The sequence below is a fragment of the Coregonus clupeaformis genome, chromosome 35 (assembly GCF_020615455.1).
Source record: "Coregonus clupeaformis isolate EN_2021a chromosome 35, ASM2061545v1, whole genome shotgun sequence".
NCBI classification, from domain to species: Eukaryota; Metazoa; Chordata; class Actinopteri; order Salmoniformes; family Salmonidae; genus Coregonus; species Coregonus clupeaformis.
In genome coordinates, this window is record NC_059226.1 from 11,909,706 (window position 1) to 11,930,526 (window position 20,821).

Here is a 20,821-nt window from a genome sequence, read left to right on the forward strand (position 1 = left end):
ATCTCATTGTATGCTGGAGCATTAAGATTTCCCTTCACGAGAGCTAAGGGGCCTAGCCCGAACCATGAAAAACAGCCACAGACCATGATTCCTCCTCCACCAAACTTTAAAGTTGGGCATGTAGTGTTCTACTGGCATCCATCAAATCCAGATTTGTCCGTTGGAATTCCAGATGGTGAAGCGTGATTCATCACTCCAGAGAATGTGTTTCCACTGCTCCAGAGTCCAATGGCGGCGAGCTTTACGCCACTCCAGCCGACACTTGGCATTGCGCATGGTGATCTTAGGCTTGTGTGCGACTGCTCGGCCGTGGAAGGAGCTCCCGACAAACAGTTTTTTTGCTGACGTTGCTTCCAGAAGCAGTTTGGAACTCGGTAGTGAGTGTTGGGACAGATGATTTTTACGTGCTTCAGCACTCGGCGGCTGTCCAATTCTGTGAGCTTGTGTGGCTACCACTTCGCGGCTGAGCCGTTGTTGCACCTAGACATTTCCACTTCACAATAACAGCTCTAGCAGGGCAGAAATATGACAAACTGACTTGTTGGAAAGGTGGCATCCTATGATGGTGCAACGTTGAATGTCACTGAGCTCTTCAGTAAGGCCATTCTACTGCCAGTGTTTGTCTATGGAGATTGCATGGCTGTGTGCTCGATTTTATAGGCCTGTTAGCAACGGGTGTGGCTGAAATAGTCGAATCCACTCATTTGAAGGGGTGTCCACATACTTTTGTATATATTGTGTATTTTTGGAAAAATACTTAAGGGATGAACACAGGACAAACATACAGAAGTTAAAAAGAGCTATGTGGCATACCTACAGCTCAAAACTGCCTGTTAAATAAAAAATACACAAATTAGAATAACATATCAAATTAGAATTACAACACTTGATAACTTCTTAAGGAAATAATTGTATCCCATAAGGTAATGGTAAAATATGGGCAGCGCTCTCTCTGTGTCCTTCTCGTGGTCCGAATCACACGTAGGACTATTGATACATTTAAACCGCTTCTAATTATTAGTGTTTACATAGCCCATTTAAATCTCACCCAATGTCTCCAGTCTTTCTAGTGAGGGTGATCAGGCCTAACCAGGAAGTCAGAACAGAGGTCAGTCAGCCCTATTAAGTGAGTGATTTCCCCCCTGTACCTCAGACATTATTTAAAGATCTTTCAAACATTTCAAACATTTTGTGTATCAGGTTTACATTGGGTTTTTTCAGTACATTTCTTATCAGGAGAATTTACATGTGTGCAACCAAAACTCAGATAATGTCATTTGTGTACAGCATCCTGTGAAAAACCCACTAAAACAAAACAATAAATCAGAGTATTAACCACTAACAAATATTAATCAACAGGTGGGTTGTGTGTGTGTGGTGAAAATCGCAGGTTAAAAACAAACAAAATGGCCAGGCCTTACATAATTTGGGAGTTCCCTTAACAGCTGGATCCAGGTACCTTTAACTGCTCTCCCAAGGCACTTGCCTTAGGAAGCCTTTCAAAGGGAGAGATACAGAATCGTTGATAAACATGTAAAAACAAAAACTTGGTAGCGGACATTCCATCAGTCGTATACAGAATAATACTTCAGACACATCAGATGAAACAGTGTCCCGTCAAGCTGAATAGGCACTTTCTAAAGTAAACAATCTCATAGCCCCTCTCTTGTAATCATTGTCATTTTGACCTGTTGCATTGACATACAATTATGAACACTGTCCCAGGGACATAAACTTAGTCAAAATATAAAACCTGTTGTTTAACAAATCTGCTAGGACCTTCAAAAAGTTGGTGCTGGCTCATTCTGTAGTAAAAACATTTACTTGGATCTACTTCAATTCTGGACACAGTTCCACTTAATGGCAAAATATTATTGTTTTAGATGACACTACTTACTTAAATCACTGGACACAGTTCCACGTAATGGAAGCAGATTATTGTTTTAAATAAATATAAATAATATGCTATTTAGCAGACATTTTTATCCAAAGCAACTTACAGTCATGCGTGCATACATTTTTAGGTATGGGTGGTCCCGGGGATCGAACCCACTACCCTGGCGTTACAAGCGCCATGCTCTACCAATTGAGCTACAGAGGACCACCCATGACATATTAGATGACATTACCTTCTTACTTAAATCCCTTTGATGCCACCCAAACTATAGAATTGAGAAATAAATAGTCAAAAACGTGTCTTATTCAACTATTCATACCTCTGTCCCAAATTTCCCCACTGTCTCTCTTAAAGCCTGTTTGAGTTCAGTGTGTACTAGCGGCTATCGATTGTTCCACAGGAAGCTTATCTCTAACCCAAACAACAGATGACTTAAACACAAGTGCAGTGGACCAGGCCTTGAAGAGTGAACATCCCTCTGTTCGTCATGTGACCTTATATTGAAACATTTACTTCTTCAAATTACTAAGACATTGCATTATTAGAATGCTGTCTGAAAGCATTATTACCATTCACTTTGTTACTTTCACTAGTCTCCACATTTGTTTCCTTCAACTAAAACCCTTCTGTTCTTTCCAGTAGAAAAAATTGAATTCTCAATCACTACTCCTAATACACACGGATCACTCTCAAACAATTTTCTGCTTTTACCCCTATTGAAAGGTTTAAAACAAAACAACACGACACAAACATGATAACTTTCTCCATATTGGAAGGCATTGTTTTTATTTTAGTATACCTTCAAAAAGTGACTCTATATTTTTTATCACCAATCTCTGTTGGATATTCACTTTCTGCTTCAATATTTATTAAATGTTTATAATTTAAAGATTCATATGTAATGCTTTGGAGGGATCAAAATGTATTAACTGTGTTGGCACTGTCTATCAGTCCCCTGTAGATGGCATGGTACTCTGTCTATATTACGTCTCTACTTAGCAAGTTAAACAGTTGAGTAGGTGAATACAGAAAATCATTGGTTCTATTTAACAGGGTATGAGGTATATTTCAAAATGTATTACCAGGGCATTTATAGTTTTATTGGTTAGGTGTAAGTCAAGTCCTGTACAATGCTTTAACCTTATCTTTATCAAATGATCCATAAAGGGACCACCCTGAACATTTCTCAGAATACTTTTTACACCACTTACGTGTGGGAGTGCAAATTGTTAATTATTATAATTGTTTCTATTGTTTCTTCATCAGATCTCTTGTAACCCATTATACTCAATATTATGTTACTTTATCTGTAGTAACCCATTATACATTAGTGTTACATCACAAATTCATCCGCTACACCAGTGTTCTATTCATACAGAGGTTTAAATATTCCCTCTAGTGTTCTATTTAACAGCATATTCGGGAATAATACTCCCTTCTTTAATATCTCCATAGAGAATCCCTTTATAACGTTATAAATCTTTAGCAACGACCACAGTGCAGCAGCCTGAGAGGTACACATATCATGTTCTCAAGGAAATCTCAGTGTCCGGGGGCATCAATGAACTTCATTGTTCAGCCCTTACCCATCTCAGCTGTTACCCTGTCAAACTTTTCAATTGCTTCTCCTGTCAGTGCTCACTACCTGTAGATCGATGGGCAGTGGTGGACAGAACCCCTAGATAAGGTTATAGATCTAAAACTCAGCTCACACAGAACTGGTTGGGGTATTCATTATTTTCCCTATATGACTATACTTAGGTATTCACACCCACACCACTCCATGTGCATCTATGCACCATATGTATCTTCAACGGTTCAAGCCTCCCAGAGACAATGGTCCCAGACCACATAGACAATTCAGAAATGCTACAGACTGCTACTTCCTATATATATATATATATATATATATATATATATATATATATATATATATATATATATATATAAAACAACACCGTGTTCAATAACACCACGCACTATTATTAGTAGTCCCAGACTACGATTGGTGGTGGTGGACGGAACCTCTAGATAATCTTATAGATGGAAAAACTCTCTCACACAGAACTGGAAATCTCAGCTCACACAGAACTGGAAAACTCAGCTCACATTCACACTGGAGCTAGTCCCCTGACAGCTCTCATTCACTCAGTACATTATAGCTAAATTGCAATCTCTTATTATCCAAATTTCAATCAGCTTATTATCCCTATTTCAATCTTGTTATCAAAATGTCAATCAATTTATTATCCAAATTTCAATCAGCTTAATATGTCATATCTCACAATCACACAACTTTCACATCCACATTCACTTAGTACTAATCTCCATTATTACCCATGTGCATTCTCAACGATTCTCTTGTCGTTACTTGCTATGCACCATATGTATCTCCTGCACATATTTAATAAAACCACGTATTCAGAACACCTCGTGTTATTTGTAGTGGCTGCAGACCACGTAGACATTTCTTATAAATGCCTACAGATAGCTGTCAGCGGGGCTTTCCATGGTGCCGTTACGCCCTCGCTCTAGTCTTCTCATAAAACCGTCTCTCTATAAGACTATGGGTACCTTTTTATGCGTTAGTCGCCTTGATTTTCCCTCACGCTTCATAAAATGCACCACCGGTTTTCCCTGCAGACCCCCACTGGAAAGCTCCACAGGCAGAATCAATCATCCTGTTCGTTGACGCCAAATTGTTGTGGAAATTCTTACACATGGACACTCAAAGGAAATCTTAAATGAATCATTGTTTATTGTCAGCGCGCTGGAGAGGTACCAACAAACTTGATGCATCATAGTGAATGTCTGTCAGGAGCTCTAACAGGGCAGTCCCGTTTAGTTCCCTTATATACTGGATACAGTCATGTTACATAGGCATAGTTCATAGGGTTGGTTTAAAATTTCCTACACAATGTAGTATTTAAGAAGGGAGCCCTGCTAAACAAGATCAGCAAGCAATTACACATTAAGAAGTTAGACACAAATACTTAAATCAAGGCAGGAGCACAGAAAAAACAAAAATACAACTATAAAACACAAACACATTCCTCTGTGAAGAGATCCTCCACCAACACTGAATTGCTCAAAATAGATTTCGCACCATCTGCTCATCTGAAAGTCCCATGATGGAGATTACAGCGATTGAACTAATCCCCACTAGAAAAACAGATTATGCCAGAGATTGTTTTGTACGTGTCCTTTACCATTGTTTCATTCATTCATAATTCAATAATTTCATTGGTTCCACCTTGTCCGTACCATTTTAATACCAGCAGTCCATCAACCTTGTCCTACACACACACACACACACACACACACACAGCTTTAATTTTCTCTTGTACATACGTCAGATCTTAATTTGATCACCCTGTTGCAGGAGAACAGGACATTTAAAACTTGCACTGTATTTGAGGTTTTAAAATAATTTGGAAGTTTGTAATTTGCATTTTGTAATTTCGGACTTGCTTTTCCCTGCTGTTGTAAATTGGCTCAAATTAAGATCCTACATCTGTATAAGATGTAATACTGAGTGACGTCATCAGCCCTATTAATCCGTCCATGTACATGCTACTGTATGTTGTATGAGAATAGCATGCACAGGGAAATTAATGGTGGTACAATCCACAGAGAATATCAGAATCTGCTTTTCTCTTCAACTCAAATTCCAGTACATAAATTAGTTTGTAATTTTCCATGAAAATCATAGAAATGTATAGCCTATTATATACACTACATGACCAAACATCTCCTTCCAAAATCATGGGCATTAATATGGAGTTGGTCCTCCCTTTGCTGCTATAACAGCCTCCACTCTTCTGGGAAGGCTTTCCACTAGATGTTGGAACATTGCTGCGGGGACTTGCTTCCATTCAGCCACAAGAGCATTAGTGAGGTCGGGTACTGATGTTGGGCGATTAGTCCTGGCTCGTAGTCGGCATTCCAATTCCCAAAGGTGTTCGATGGGGTTGAGATCTGGGCTCTGTTCAGACCAGTCAAGTTCTTCCACACTCTCGACAAACCATTTCTGTATGGACCTCGCTTTGTGCATGGAGGCATTGTCATGCTGAATCAGGAAAGGGCCTTCCCCAAACTGTTGCACAAAGTTGGAAGCACAGAATCGTCTAGAATCTCATTGTATGCTGGAGCATTAAGATTTCCCTTCACGAGAGCTAAGGGGCCTAGCCCGAACCATGAAAAACAGCCACAGACCATGATTCCTCCTCCACCAAACTTTAAAGTTGGGCATGTAGTGTTCTACTGGCATCCGTCAAATCCAGATTTGTCCGTTGGAATTCCAGATGGTGAAGCGTGATTCATCACTCCAGAGAATGTGTTTCCACTGCTCCAGAGTCCAATGGCGGCGAGCTTTACGCCACTCCAGCCGACACTTGGCATTGCGCATGGTGATCTTAGGCTTGTGTGCGACTGCTCGGCCATGGAAGGAGCTCCCGACAAACAGTTTTTTTGCTGACGTTGCTTCCAGAAGCAGTTTGGAACTCGGTAGTGAGTGTTGGGACAGATGATTTTTACGTGCTTCAGCACTCGGCGGCTGTCCAATTCTGTGAGCTTGTGTGGCTACCACTTCGTGGCTGAGCCGTTGTTGCACCTAGACATTTCCACTTCACAATAACAGCTCTAGCAGGGCAGAAATATGACAAACTGACTTGTTGGAAAGGTGGCATCCTATGATGGTGCCACGTTGAATGTCACTGAGCTCTTCAGTAAGGCCATTCTACTGCCAATGTTTGTCTATGGAGATTGCATGGCTGTGTGCTCGATTTTATAGGCCTGTTAGCAACGGGTGTGGCTGAAATAGTCGAATCCACTCATTTGAAGGGGTGTCCACATACTTTTGTATATATTGTGTATTTTTTGAAAAATACTTAAGGGATGAACACAGGACAAACATACAGAAGTTAAAAAGAGCTATGTGGCATACCTACAGCTCAAAAGGGCACATGCTGTACATTGTTCTATACAATTTGTGATTATGAGAATATGACGACTGTAGTTGACTCTTGTGAAGGAATGTATTACCCCTTCCACTCTTCCACTCTCTCATCTTCTCTTCATTCCCGTGACATCATTTTTACAAACTCTGCAAGATAGGGAGAGAGAAAAAATAGGAGATCTGACTTGCATTGAGAGGAGGTAACTGGAGCAGCTTAGAGAGGGGTCTCCTGGCACTCAGAAAGATGAGATCAAGTCACTGGAAACTTATTGAGCATAGATGAGAAATGCAAAATGTTCGACAGCTTCAAATATTCGACATTCACAAATATTTAATTGAGCTCCGCTAGTGAGTGTGAATGGACTGTTTGAGATAAATGATGTCAAACAAGAGTTTTCCCTAGTACCTTTCTGTTTGACACGGCATCCATTCTGAATACCACTCATTGGATTTATATGTGATTGTAATTCGAAGAGTTATATGAAGTGTTTCATAAAATGGTTTAAGTATCAAACACAAATAAATATTCATATATACCTTCTTCATGTATGAAAACGGTCAATTTAAAACTATTGCTAATAAGCTGACCAGTTCTAAAATTTTTGAATTTGTGTGCGTGTGAGTGTGGCGGCATACATACGTGCATGTGTGTGTATATTTGGGGTTGTTTTCGGTGTGTGTCTGCGTGTGTATTTGTGGTTGCACGTGTGAGAGCATAAATGGATGTGAATGTTTGTGTCCTTGTCTCACCCTCAAAATCAACTGTGCCATCTCCGTTGTTGTCAGCCTCCCTGACCAGAGCCTCAATCTCTTTTCTGTTGGTATTTTCTCCCAGTAGCTTAGTCATGGCGTGCCTCAACTCATCGATGGTAATTGATCCGTCACCATCCATGTCAAACTATAACCGGGAAGGAGAGATAAAAGAGATGTCGTCTTCTATAAAGCTAAAACTAACCCACATGGAGAAGGTGGAGAGATAATTCTCCATATAAAACTATTTGAAAGGGAGATAGGAGAGAAATAACCTATCAAAGTGTGTGCATGTGTGTGCATGAATGTGTGCGTGCATACATGTGGGTACCTGGTCATCAGGGATGGTAATAGATGGAAAGAGAACAACAAATTACAAGGATAATCATCTGGATGGTTCACCTCTTTAAAAGCGTCTTTCAGCTCCTTTAGTCCAATCATACCCGCAGTCTCAGCCAGTAGTTTAGGGGCCATCAGTTCCACAAAGTCCTCAAAGTCCACTCTCCCTCCCACTGTGAGAGAGGGTGGTGGAAATCAAAATCATTACATTAATGAAATCCCATTGTCTTATACAGTCATAGGATTGGTGTTGCAGTGTAGATGACCACTGTGTTACATGTTGTGGAGTTATGTTACTGTGACAAAGATTGATAGATGTGATCTTTGGGTAGTGTAAATTGTAAAATAATGGTACATATTTCTTTCTTAATGTAACCTCCAGAGATGGGAAAACTTGTTTTTTGTTAATTTGAACATTTGCTCTGTATGACAATGTTAAAATGTGCCTTTTATTTTGGTAACACTTTACTTGACATCCAGTGTCATAACATGTTATGACACAGTCATAACCTGTCATAATATGGTCATAACACTGTCATGACCCATATATGTACACCTGTTGTGACATATATTGCGTTATTTTATGTCTGGTTATGACACCTACATAAGAGTGTCAAAACCCACATTTATTCAAATTAGTTTTTTCCCTGCCAAGAAGTTTCGTTTGAAAGTTTGTTTCTTAAATCCTTTGTTGTTCTTGTAATTAATTCTTTACAGTCAAATTTTCTTCATCATATTTTAAATACCTTATAGAAAATAGACTTTATGTCATGAAGCATTATGACCATCCTGTGTCACTTTACTTGGACTAAGAAAATACACTTTCGTAACACTGTCAAGAAGCGTTATGACCATTATAATCAAATAAGCCAGATAGGCCTATCACGTACATCAGTCATCAGTCAAAAAGAGGGTGTCTTGTCCTGCTCCTGAAGTCTGCTCCTGCATTCATCCCAGTCACCAGCAACAGAGCATTGGGGTTGGTGCAAGTCTGGCATCAATGTGTTCGCAATTACTATGATCATTGAATATGGTAATATGGACTTTTTCCACATTTTATTACGTTACAGCCTTATTCTAAAATGGATTAAATCATTTTTTCCCCTCGTCAATCTACAGTACACACAATACCTCATAATGACAAAGCAAAAATAGTTTTTTTTAATTTTTGGCATATGTATTAAAAATAAAAGACTGAAATATTACATTTGCATAAGTATTCAGACCCTTTACTCAGTACTTTGTTGAAGCACATTTGGCAGTGATTACAGCCTCCCCGATTGCTCAGTTTGCCACACCTGTATTTGGGGAGTTTATCCCATTCTTCTCAGCAGATCCTGAAGCTTTGTCAGGTTGGATGGAGAGCGTCACTGCACAGTTATTTTCAGGTCTCTCCAGAGATGTTAGATCGGGTTCAAGTCTGGGCTCTGGCTGGGCCACTCAAGGACATTCAGAGGCTTGTCCCGAAGCCACTCCTGCGTTGTCTTGGCTGTGTGCTTAGGGTCGTTGTCCTGTTGGAAGGTGAACCTTTGCCCTCGTCTGGGGTCCTGAGCAGGTTTTCATCAAGGATCTCTCTGTACTTTGCTCCGTTCATCTTTCCCTCGATCCTGACTAGATGGTGCCAGGTGGCGCTTGGCATTCAGGCCAAAGAGTTCAATCTTGGTTTCATCAGACCAGAGAATCTTGTTTCTCATGGTCTGAGAGTCCTTTAGGTGCCTTTTGGCAAACTCCAAGCGTGCTGTCATGTGCCTTTTACTGAGCAGTGGCATCCGTCTGGAGTTTTTTGGTACCCTTCCCCAGATCTGTGCCTCGAAATAATCCTGCCTCGGAGCTCTACAGACAATTCCTTCAACCTCATGGCTTGGTTTTTGCTCTGACATGCACTGTCAACTCCAATCAAGTTGTAGAAACATCTCAAGGATGATCAATGGAAACAGGATGCACCTGAGCTCAATTTCGAGTCTCATAGCAAAGGGTCTGAATACTAATGTAAAGAAGGTATTTCTGTTTAATATTTTTAATACATTTCTAAAAACCTGTTTTTGCTTTGTCATTATGGGGTATTGTGTGTAGATTGATGAGGATTTTTGAAAAATGTAATCAATTTTAGAATAAGGCTGTAAAGTAACAAAATATGGAAAAAGTCAAGGGGTCTGAATACTTTCTGAATGCACTGTAGGTGTCATAACCAGCCATAAAATAACTACCGTGGTAGGTTTCGTGGGTATTTACACTCTTATGCCATAAAATAACACAATATATGTCACAACAGGTCTAAATAGATGTGTCATGACAGTGTTATTACCATATTATGTCATGGTTATGACCATGTCGTAACGTGTTATGCCTCTGGGTGTCAAAAAGGGTAATAAAAGGTGGCAATTAAATTAACCGGGTTGACCTTAACAGGGTTGAAGTTTATTTTAAATCAGCCATAACTCCCCTTGCGACAGGGGGAATGGAAGCTTGTTGTGTGCAACAGGGAGGGGCAATTGATTGCATGCTTCATATAATTAAAAAAAGTATATAATGTCTAGCCTATCTATCCATAGGTAAGAGGGTTGATGTGTTATGCTCGACTCACTCAGTTTTCCACCACAAAACACCAGAAAAAGGCCAAAAAGAGTGGAACCAGCTCACCTGCTTTTACACTATGATTTGACTATAAGATGTTCATTGTTTCTTTTGAAAAAATAATTTAAAAATGAATCGTTTCACAATATAAAAATGAGAGATCCGTTCACGTGACAGAGGGACAAACTTAAATGAATCACTAATCACACGAAATACAGTAAATAATCATCTACAGATATGACTTTAACAAAGTAACAAGGGCTTTACAATGATAATGAAAACTTGGGGAAATTGTTGGGGAAATGCAGGTTTCAGACAATCTAAAAGACCTGTGTAATGATCTAAACCTAACCCAGCTGGTGACTAAGCCTACAAGGCCCAACCCTAAAGATCCTTCAAAGTCAACTCTGATTGATCTTATTCTAACAAATACACCAGATAAATATGTTTCTACTGGTGTCTTCAACCAATATATTAGTTACCATTGCCCAGTTGTTTGTGTTAGAGATGTGAGATTACAAAAATCTAAGCCTCGTGTCATCACAAAGAGGAACTTTAAAAACTTCAGGTGAACAAGCTTTTTTACATTATCTTTATTTTAGTGACCTTAATTGTATTTCAGCTATCCCTGAACCTGATTTAGCTGATTTAGATGCCTTCAATACTATTGTGGATAATCATGCTCCCTTCAAAAAACGAAGGGTTAAAGGTAGGTTTAATGCCTGGTACACTCCGGAATTATCAGAAGTCTTGAATCCATGGTAAATGTACAACTTTGCTCTTTTTTATCTGAGAAATGTATTTTGAATGTAAACCAATCAGGGTTTAGGCCTGGGCATAGCACTATTACAGCAACCACTTTAGTGGTTAATGATCTTGTCAATGCTTTAGACACTAAAATGAAATGTGGTGCTTTGTGTGTGGACTTCATGCTATTTTATTGAATACTGTAAGTTGTCTTTGATAGTCCTGAGCTCTGACGCCTGTTCATGGTTTCATGATTATCTTAGTGACAGAACTCCGGCCATAGTGATTGATGGGGTTAAGTCTGAATTTCTTGAAGTGCATAAAGATGTACCATGGGTTGATTTTCTAAACTTAATCTATGTGCGGATGATACTATTACGTATGCTATTGCCCCAATTGTTAATCTGGCTGTGTCAAAACTACATAAACGATTTTATAACTATGCAGGAATCCCTTGCTGAAACTTGTGCTTAATACATGCAAAACGAAATTCATGTTGTTTTTAAACTCTCGTAAGAATGTTTCAGATTAATTACATGTTCACTCATTAGATGGTTCTCCAATTGAACGCGTTCTCGCATATACATTGTAAATACTCAGGCATTTGGATTGATATGGATTTGACATTTAAAAACCATATAGATGAGCTAGTTAAGAAGCTAAGATTTAAAGTTGGCTTTTCTACAGAAACAGATCATGCCTTTCTCTAAGCAGTAGGAAACCTTTTTATCTGTTCTTGATTATGGTGATATTATTTATCAAAGTGCAGCTGCTAATACTGTTAAACCTTTGGACGCCATCTACCATAGTGCCCTTTGTTTTGTTACAGGTGACAGTTTTGATACTCATCACTGTATCAAAAGGTTGGCTGGCCTTTGTTAAAGACCCATAGATCTTTACATTACTCCCTTTTTGTTTACAAGGCCCGACTTCATAAACTTCCATCTTATCTAACTTTGCTGTTGAAGTATAGACACCTGAGTTGCCTAAGCCGTTCACAGTATTGGTTAACTCGAGGTTCCGAGGGTCTCCACCGAGCTAGGTAAATCTGCTTTTAGTTTTAATGCATCGAATCTGGAACAAAATTCAAAATGCATTTCATCTTAATGTTCTGGTGTCGTTTGGGCAGTTTAGAGTATTGATTAGGGAATTATTTGTGGAGGAATGTAGCAGTTTTTCTGGGTGATTTGTGATGTTTTACTTGTGCTTCCCATGACTGTGTTTTTGTATTTTAAGGTGTATGATATGTATATTTGTGTTGTATTGTGCAGGGCACATTTGAAAAAGAGACCTATGTCTCAATATGTCTTCCCTGGTAAAATAAAAGTAAAATAAAATAAAGAAAGAAGTGGGTTAAAATCTTCCTGTAAGTCGGAAAAACATGAGGGACGTCAAAATGCTATTTAGCAAGTCCTTATTCATATTTCAAATCTGATTTATAAAATATTCCTGTGGTATATATTAAAGGGCACTTCATTTAGTATAACAGGCTTTTAAAATTCAATATTGGTGCACAATTTCTACTAAAAATATTATAAAAATATCAAAGGGATGCAAAAGGCACTCTATTCGTGGAACGACACAGATAGGTACAGAGGGAGACGGACGGCCTGACAAAGTGACTTACAGTTCATGTTTATGTTCTGGCTGAGTTCAATAAGCTCCATCTCAGTGGGCATGTACCCCATTGTTCTCATCAAGTTCCCCAGATCTTTACAGCAGATCAGTCCGTCCTTGTCCTTATCAAACTCTGCAAAGGCCTCACGCAACTCTGGATCAGGGGAGCGAGCCAGAAAGATTTAGTGAAGATGGCAATGTTATTTGGATCATGGGGCTGGCAATACCATGGTTGTGGGTTCAAGTCCAACATCGATCTTAACTAGGGATAATGTGGGATAACTTTAAGGTAATATGATGAAAGGGTCTAATCTAAATAACTGAATGATCAATCTATCAAAGAGGGAATGCTGTCTGCAAAGTTGCAGAAATAGTATTTGACTACTCAGGCAATCACTCGTTAGAAATTCATTTAAAATCAATATATACAGTGCATTCAGAAAGTATTCAGACCCCTTGACTTTTTCCACATTGTTACGTTACAGCCTTATTCTAAAATGGATTAAATAAAAATAATCCACATCAATCTACACACAATGATGACAAAGTGAAAACAGAAATACCTCATTTACATAAGTATTCAGACCCTTTCCTATGAGACTCGAAATTGAGCTCAAGTGCATCCTGTTTCCATTATTCATCCTTGAGCTGTTTCTAGAACTACAAATTCAATTGATTGGACATGATTTGGAAAGGCACCTGTCTATATAAGGTCCCACAGTTGACAGTGCATGTCAGCGCAACAACCAAGCCATGAGGTCGAAGGAATTGACCGTAGAGCTCAGAGACAAGATTGTGTCGAGGCACAGATCTGGGGAAGGGTACCAAAACATTTCTGCAACATTCAATTCTGCAGTCCCCAAGAACACCTCCATCAGATGGAAGAAGTTTGGAACGACCAAGACTCTTCCTAGAGCTGGCGAAGGTTCACCTTCCAACAGGACAACGACCATAAGCACACAGCCAAGACAACGCTGGAGTGGCTTCGGGACAAGTCACTGAATGTCCTTGAGTGGCCCAGCAAGAGCCCGGACTTGAACCCATTGAACATCTCTAGAGAGACCTGAAAATAACTGTGCAGCGACGCTCCCAATCCAACCTGACAGAGCTTGAGAGGATCTGCAGAGAAGAATGGGAGAATCTCCCCAAATACAGGTGTGCCAAGCTTGTAGCGTCATACCCAAGAATACTTGAGGCTGTAACCGCTGCCAAAGGTGCCTCAACAAAGTACTGTGTAAAAGGTCTGAAAACTTATGTAAATTAGATATTTCCATTTTTAATACATTTGCAAACATTTCTAAAAACCTGTTTTTGTTTTGTCATTATGGGGTATTTATTGTAGATTGATGAGGGGAAAAAACAATTTAATAAATTTTAGAATAAGACTGTAACGTAACAAAATGTGGAAAAAGTCAATGCACTGTATATATAGATAGATATTTTTTTTTACAGTTAGCATTTTGGAGTGATTTGCAAAACTGTATTACAATATTTGGTAATAGTGACCCAGGCATTCAAATGCTCCAGGATGGAAATGCCTTTAGAATCTGAGTTGAGAAAGTTCAGAGTAACATAGGGAGGCAAACTTATTTTCTCAAGAAGAGAAATCTTACCTTCTATTTCATCATCTGCTAGTGATCTGGTCTGCAAAACAATTCAATAGTTATTTTATTAATTGCTCTCCTGGGGCCTCGTGAACAAGTGCCCCGCCTGGAAAACACCCTCCATTCACCTTTTATGGTAACAAAAATGACTTCATTTTCTATATCATTTTGAAATGTTGGAACTGGGCCATGTCAGTTTCTAAAATAATAATGTGCCATTTAGCAGACGCTTTTATCCAAAGCGACTTACAGTCATGCGTGCATACATTTTTACGTATGGGTGGTCCTGGGGATGGAACCCACTACCCTGGCGTTACAAGCGCCATGCTCTACCAATTGAGCTACAAAGGACAACAAAGAAAGAGCATTCGAAAATTATATCACATTTCTGTAGAGATGTGGGCAGACTGTTTTCATCTTTTGCAGTGACTTTTTCAAACAAAAAATGCCAAACACTGGCCGTGCATTCTGTATGATTGATTGCCTATTCGAACAATTTAAAAAGTAAATGCAAAATTGTTGTTCAACAGCCCACACTATTCAAAAGACACATTGTTGTTCAATATTTTGTTCATTAATAGATAATTGTGTTTCTATCTCCTGTCTTGGTATAGGCTCTGAGATTAAGACACATTGTTGTTCAATATTTTGTTCATTAATAGATAATTGTGTTTCTATCTCCTGTCTTGGTATAGGCTCTGAGATTAAATAGGCTATGATGTTGCGCTCCTAGCATGCTTGGCTATTAAATGAGTGATGGATAAATGGTAGCCTAATGTTTGTGTTTAGCTGGAATAACCCAGTCATGTCAGAAAATATTATTATGATATATATCCAATCCGTATAGCGGAAGTTCAGCGTTACAGCGTGATTGAAATTTAAAGGCAATGTTCCCGTGTTAGCAGAGACTGCATACACGGTAAACGCAGCATATGTTGGCTCAATTGTAAATTATCTTTACATTTATATCTGTTACAGAATGAATTGAGTCTGTTTTGTGTGGACCCGTCTTTGATAAATGAGGCCCCCTTCCATAGCCGTGGGAAGCAAGGGTGCTGAAGCACCCCCTGAAAAATCAGAAGAAAAAATATATTTAAAAAAAAAAACTTTTTTTCACAGAAATAGTGCACTGGGCCTTTAATAGTGCTGTATTAGCGACCGATATAGCGTGTGTAGCGCATGCAAAAATATTTGTTCAGCTCCCCCCGACAAAACAATTACAATTAAAACGCCCACTCCTAAACTACTATGGCCTCCGCCCTCTGAGGTTCTCCTACACACCAATATACTTCCTTTATCTGTACATTCTATCTTATTCTTTCATCCTCACATCTTGATCACTTCTCTTTTGCTCCTCATGAATAAAAAAATGATTCTATAAAGCATTTGCAGAGGTAACAATGTTTGAAGTGGAGGACAGATGGTGATTTATGACAATGATCTTAAGAATGATACCATCTGTCAGATGACCATCCAAAACACACTTTAGAGAGACATAAAATATTATTTTGACAGAACAGTGTAAAACAGTGACCTAAATAATGTCTCTCACAGAAGCTGGATAGACAATTTTGTGTGTGTGTGTGTGTGTGCGTGCGCGTGTGCATATAAGCAGGCAGGAGCAAACTTCAAAATTCCTGCCATAAAGAATACTTGTTTTACAAATACTTGCGTTTGGATTTTTAGAGTGTTTTGAGTTAACCCTTTTTATTATGAGTATACTATAGGTAATTTTTTTTATGTGTGTGTGCATATGTGCGCACATCTGGCTGTATGTCTGAGTCCTTTAATTACCTTTCCTTTGGTGTGATCAAGAAATCATAAAGAGTCGTAAAATATGACAAACACTTGAAACCTCACAGACTAAAACAGACAGTCAAATACATGCACAATTAACATTTCACTATCCCTATAATGAAACACACTAACCACATGCTCAGGGTTGAGGTCATTTCCAACAGTCAATTCAGGAATTGAACTTATTCACTCACAGCAAATATTTGCTGTTCATCTCGTGCAGATGTCACGCTGCTTGCTTAGCGAGAACCACTTCCTCGTGATTCGGCTCATACTAAGGCTCCAACCCAGGACCTCTGTCTCACAAACATACGTGACCGCCCTCCTGAAGCATCTTACCCTGTCACACCATTGAAAAGCTAGCTATTCGGCAGCGCAGGTGGAGACACTATAAGCTGAGCAGTGGGTTTCACAGATCCCCATCTGCTACACTAACCAATTCATGTTTAGACAGGCTCTAGACAACTGTGAGAGTTGGTTGTCAAAAACAGGTGCATAAATTAACATCTGTTAATTCAAAGGTCGAACTTATGAAAAGTTTCAGCACTGTTTTCCATAGAGCACTTCCGCAACCTACCCTGCAAATTATTTTTAATCATTATGGCTGCAGTGTGAATAAATTAAAGTGTATTTCAATGGAGAAATTCCATGTCAAATTCAAGCTATGAATTTAACTGAAATTGACTTCAACTCTGTTGCACACATAAAGCAGGCACAACATAGCACGGGTACAACAAAGGCACAGGATTGAAGGAAAAACTCAGCACTCAACACAGGCACAGCACAGGTATAACATATTTTGGACTTACAATGTTATTCCCTCCTCTAAGAAAGATGCATGCTGGTCCCAGATTCATGACCGAGAGGGTTAGGAGGAAATGTTTGTGTGTACTTTCTGTGTATGTGTCTTTCCTTTTAGTGCGTGAATACAGTTGTGTCAATAGTCTTAGTGAGTATGTGTGTACTTGAGGTCTGTGTGCTTAGGTTTGTCCCCTTTGTTTAAGTCTATGTGTTACTGTGTGAATGCTGCGTTACACCATCCTTTGGGTATCTCCAACACTAATCCGTTTAAATGTGTTGTGTGTACTGGTGACATAGAACTGAAGGTTTATGACAGATTACTTCAGTCTTCTTTATCTAGAAAAGAAGAAGAAAAATGCCATTGCTATTTACAATACAGATAGCTACACATGTTATTTCATTCTCCAACTCTGTATCATCAGGTTTTCTGGACATAACAAAGGGTGTCCCACAGGGATCAATTCTTGGTCCGGTTCTTTTCACTATTTACATTAACACTACTGGTTTATCTGTATGCAGATGGCACTGTGGTCTATGCTATTGCATAGCTGAACAGGTTCCGTCAGAGATTCAATCTGCCTTTATTGCCCTAAAGAAAGCCTTTGTTGAACAAATTGCTACTTAAAACCCCCTAAGGTTAATGTCCACGCCCCCCCGCAATACATTTAATTAGCATAAAATCCCAATAAAAATCTGTCAGTTTAAGCTAGAGACATATATATTTTTTGTTGCATTGGATGCGTCTCAATCCACCGCATCCACCTATGTCGCTCCTCTGCATCTGCTGTGAAAGGTGACAGAGCTAGAGCTGTGTTTGTCAGACCATGAGACATCTCAAAAACTTGTCTGTAGAGTCCGAACGGTTTGGCCTACAAAACTATTATGACCCCTCTGTGAAAAAATTAGACTCTCACGAACACGATGGTTTCGTTTTGCTCTATGACCCCCACAAGTGTCTTGGGACTTGTCTGAAGTCGGTACAGCCGATCTGCCAACTTCTCTCTGTAGCGATCGAACAGTTTGAGCTACACACTTCCCCTCTGTGGAAAGGTGAGACTCTCACAAACACATACAGTACCAGTCAAAGGTTTGGACACACCAACTCATTCAAGGGTTTTTCTTTATTTTTACTATTTTCTACATTGTAGAATAATAGTGAAGACATCAAAACTGTGAAATAACACATGGAATCATGTAGTAACCAAACAAGTGTGCCTTGAATTCTAAATAAATCACAGACAATGTCACCAGTAAAGCACCCCCACACCATCACACCTCCTCCTCCATGCTTCACGGTGGGAACCACACATGCGGAGATCATCCGTTCACCTACTCACACAAAGATACGGCGGTTGGAACCACAAATCTCAAATTTGGACTCATCAGACCAAAGGACAGATTTCCACCGGTCTAATGTCAATTGCTCGCATTTCTTGGCCCAACCAAGTCTCTTCTTCTTATTGGTGTCCTTTAATAGTGCTTTCTTTGCAGCAATTCGACCATGAAGGCCTGATTCACGCAGTCTCCTCTGAACAGTTGATGTTGAGATGTGTCTGTTACTTGAACTCTGTGAAGCATTTATTTGGGCTGCAATTTCTGAGGCTGGTAACTCTAATGAACTTATCCTCTGCAGCAGAGGTAACTTTGGGTCTTCCTTTCCTGTGGCGGTCCTCATGAGAGCCAGTTTCATCATAGCACTTGAGGGTTTTTGCGACTGCACTTACAAAGTTCTTGATATTTTCCAGATTAACTGACCTTCATGTCTTAAAGTAATGATGGACTGTCGTTTCTCTTTGCTTATTTGAGCTGTTCTTGCCATAATATGGACTTGCTCTTTTACCAAATAGGACTATCTTCTGTATACCATCCCTAGCTTGTCACAAGACAACTGATTGCCTCAAACACATTAAGAATGAAAGAAATTCCACAAATTTACTTTTAAGAAGGCACACCTGTTAATTGAAATGCATTCCAGGTGACTACCTCATGAAGCTGTTTGAGAGAATGCCAAGAGTGTGCAAAGCTGTCATCAAGGGGTGGCTACTTTGAAGAATCTCAAATATAAAACATATTTTGATTTTGTTTAACACTTTTCTGGTTACGACATGATTCCACATGTGTTATTTCATAGTTTTGATGTTTTCACTATTATTCTACAATGTAGAAAATAGTAAAAAATATAGAAAAACCCTTGAATGAGTAGGTGTGTCCAAACTCTTGACTGGTACTGTACATGTTGGTTGTTTTGCTCTAGGACGCCCACAGGCCTCACAAGACTCATCTGAAGGTCCCCCGGTAACAGTTACAGAAAGTTATGCAAGTATATATAGACACTGTTTAGTGCCAAAAATAAGGGGTTAAATACATGTAAAAAAATTAATAAGAAAAATATGATCTGTCTTATATCTCTCATACAGGACAGACACTTCAGAAACAAACTTCCTTTACATTTTTTGAAGGGATTATTTGTTGTTCCATGTAGTGAATCTATTATTCAATGTGTTTGTATGGGCTAATAGCAGTAAGGCCAAAAATACATTTCCATCAAATATTTTTTTGTATACATTCTTTGAATACTTCATCAAATTCCAAATCAAATCTTGCATAAACTTCCTACTTACCTCATTATTAGCCTATAGATGTACAGGCTACTGGACCCAGGCTCAGGGATGACTAATTCTGGAGATCCCTTCAATCTCCACTGAATTGGTTAGATCTGCTTTAAGTGTGGAATAATCTATAATACACTTTTAAAAAATTCAGGCGGTTGTCAGGGGACCTTTTTACTGAAGGATGTGCTTTTTATGATTGTGTTTGGCTTTTCGTTTATTGTTGTGTATAATAACATGTATTTTAATGTGCATATGAATGTGTAGTTTAATGTGTTTATTGTATTTTGATGTGTATTGTGATGCTATACAGGGTTCATCTGGAAAAGAGACCTTGGTCTCAGCATTGACTCTCTGTCAAAACAAAGGTTAAAAAAAATCATAACTGAAAAGGAATTTTGCTTTAAGCATTTTAGGAAAATTGTGTTTATTGATTTAGGTGTTTATTTACTAATATCATACATAATGTGATAAGATTCACAATTCTAATTCACATAGTGCCTTATATAGTGCAATTTGCACTATGATAAGGCTATGTATTGTAACAGAGCAATAATCAGGATTCATAGAAATTATGCAGTTTCAGTATTTCAACGCAGGTCAGCAGCAGCACCAAAGTGAAGCTAAATTATTTTGTTTCTCACCTCCCCACTTCAATCCTCAGAAGTCAACAGAATGGAACGTCCTGCCTGAAGAGTAGTCCTTTCTCCCCTCACTGTGCTCTCTTTCTGTTTTCCTCAAAAATAAATATCTTCCCCTTTTTATTTGCTCTTAATTTCTTGTTGCACTTGTTGACCAATGAGTGACTTACTTTGTCCATCCAACTGCTATGAATGATTGACGGAGGGAGCGAGAGAGAGAGAGAGAGAGAGAGAGAGAGAGAGAGAGAGAGAGAGAGAGAGAGAGAGAGAGAGAGAGAGAGAGAGAGAGAGAGAGAGAGAGAGAGAGAGAGAGAGAGAGAGAGAGAGAGAGAGAGAGAGAGAGAGAGAGAGAGAGAGAGAGAGAGGAATGGATGCAGAGATGGGATATGGAGAGTGGGAGGGACCAAACTAGAACCAGATGGGACAGGACACTGAAACACATGTAATGAGTCAATCCTGATATCAATCAATGATTAAGGGCTCTATTC

At 39.1% G+C, this 20,821-nt stretch overlaps 1 protein-coding gene across 6 annotated transcripts; it reads right to left on the reverse strand.

The window, feature by feature from the left end:
- Window positions 1–748: 748 nt before the first annotated feature.
- cabp5b (calcium binding protein 5b) lies at window positions 749–20,544 on the reverse strand. Of its 6 annotated transcripts, none has more exons than XR_005996998.2 (8): window positions 20,337–20,544; window positions 17,092–17,419; window positions 14,495–14,525; window positions 12,892–13,035; window positions 8,007–8,116; window positions 7,605–7,752; window positions 6,843–7,001; window positions 749–813 (listed from the first exon to the last, which is right to left on the reverse strand). XR_005996998.2 is itself a non-coding variant. In XM_041863321.2 (8 exons), the coding sequence occupies exons 3-8, from the start codon at window positions 17,137–17,139 to the stop codon at window positions 6,973–6,975; spliced, it is 510 nt and encodes a 169-aa protein (XP_041719255.1). In that variant the 5' UTR covers window positions 17,140–17,419; window positions 19,705–19,799; window positions 20,337–20,544; the 3' UTR covers window positions 6,696–6,972. The 6 variants fall into 6 exon arrangements, 5 of the variants coding, with proteins under 5 accessions (XP_041719255.1, XP_041719253.1, XP_041719252.1 ...); XM_041863321.2 differs by lacking the exon at window positions 749–813 and adding an exon at window positions 19,705–19,799 and having other exon boundaries at window positions 6,696–7,001; XM_041863319.2 differs by lacking the exon at window positions 749–813 and adding an exon at window positions 19,705–19,802 and having other exon boundaries at window positions 6,696–7,001.
- Between the last annotated feature and the right edge of the window lie 277 nt (window positions 20,545–20,821).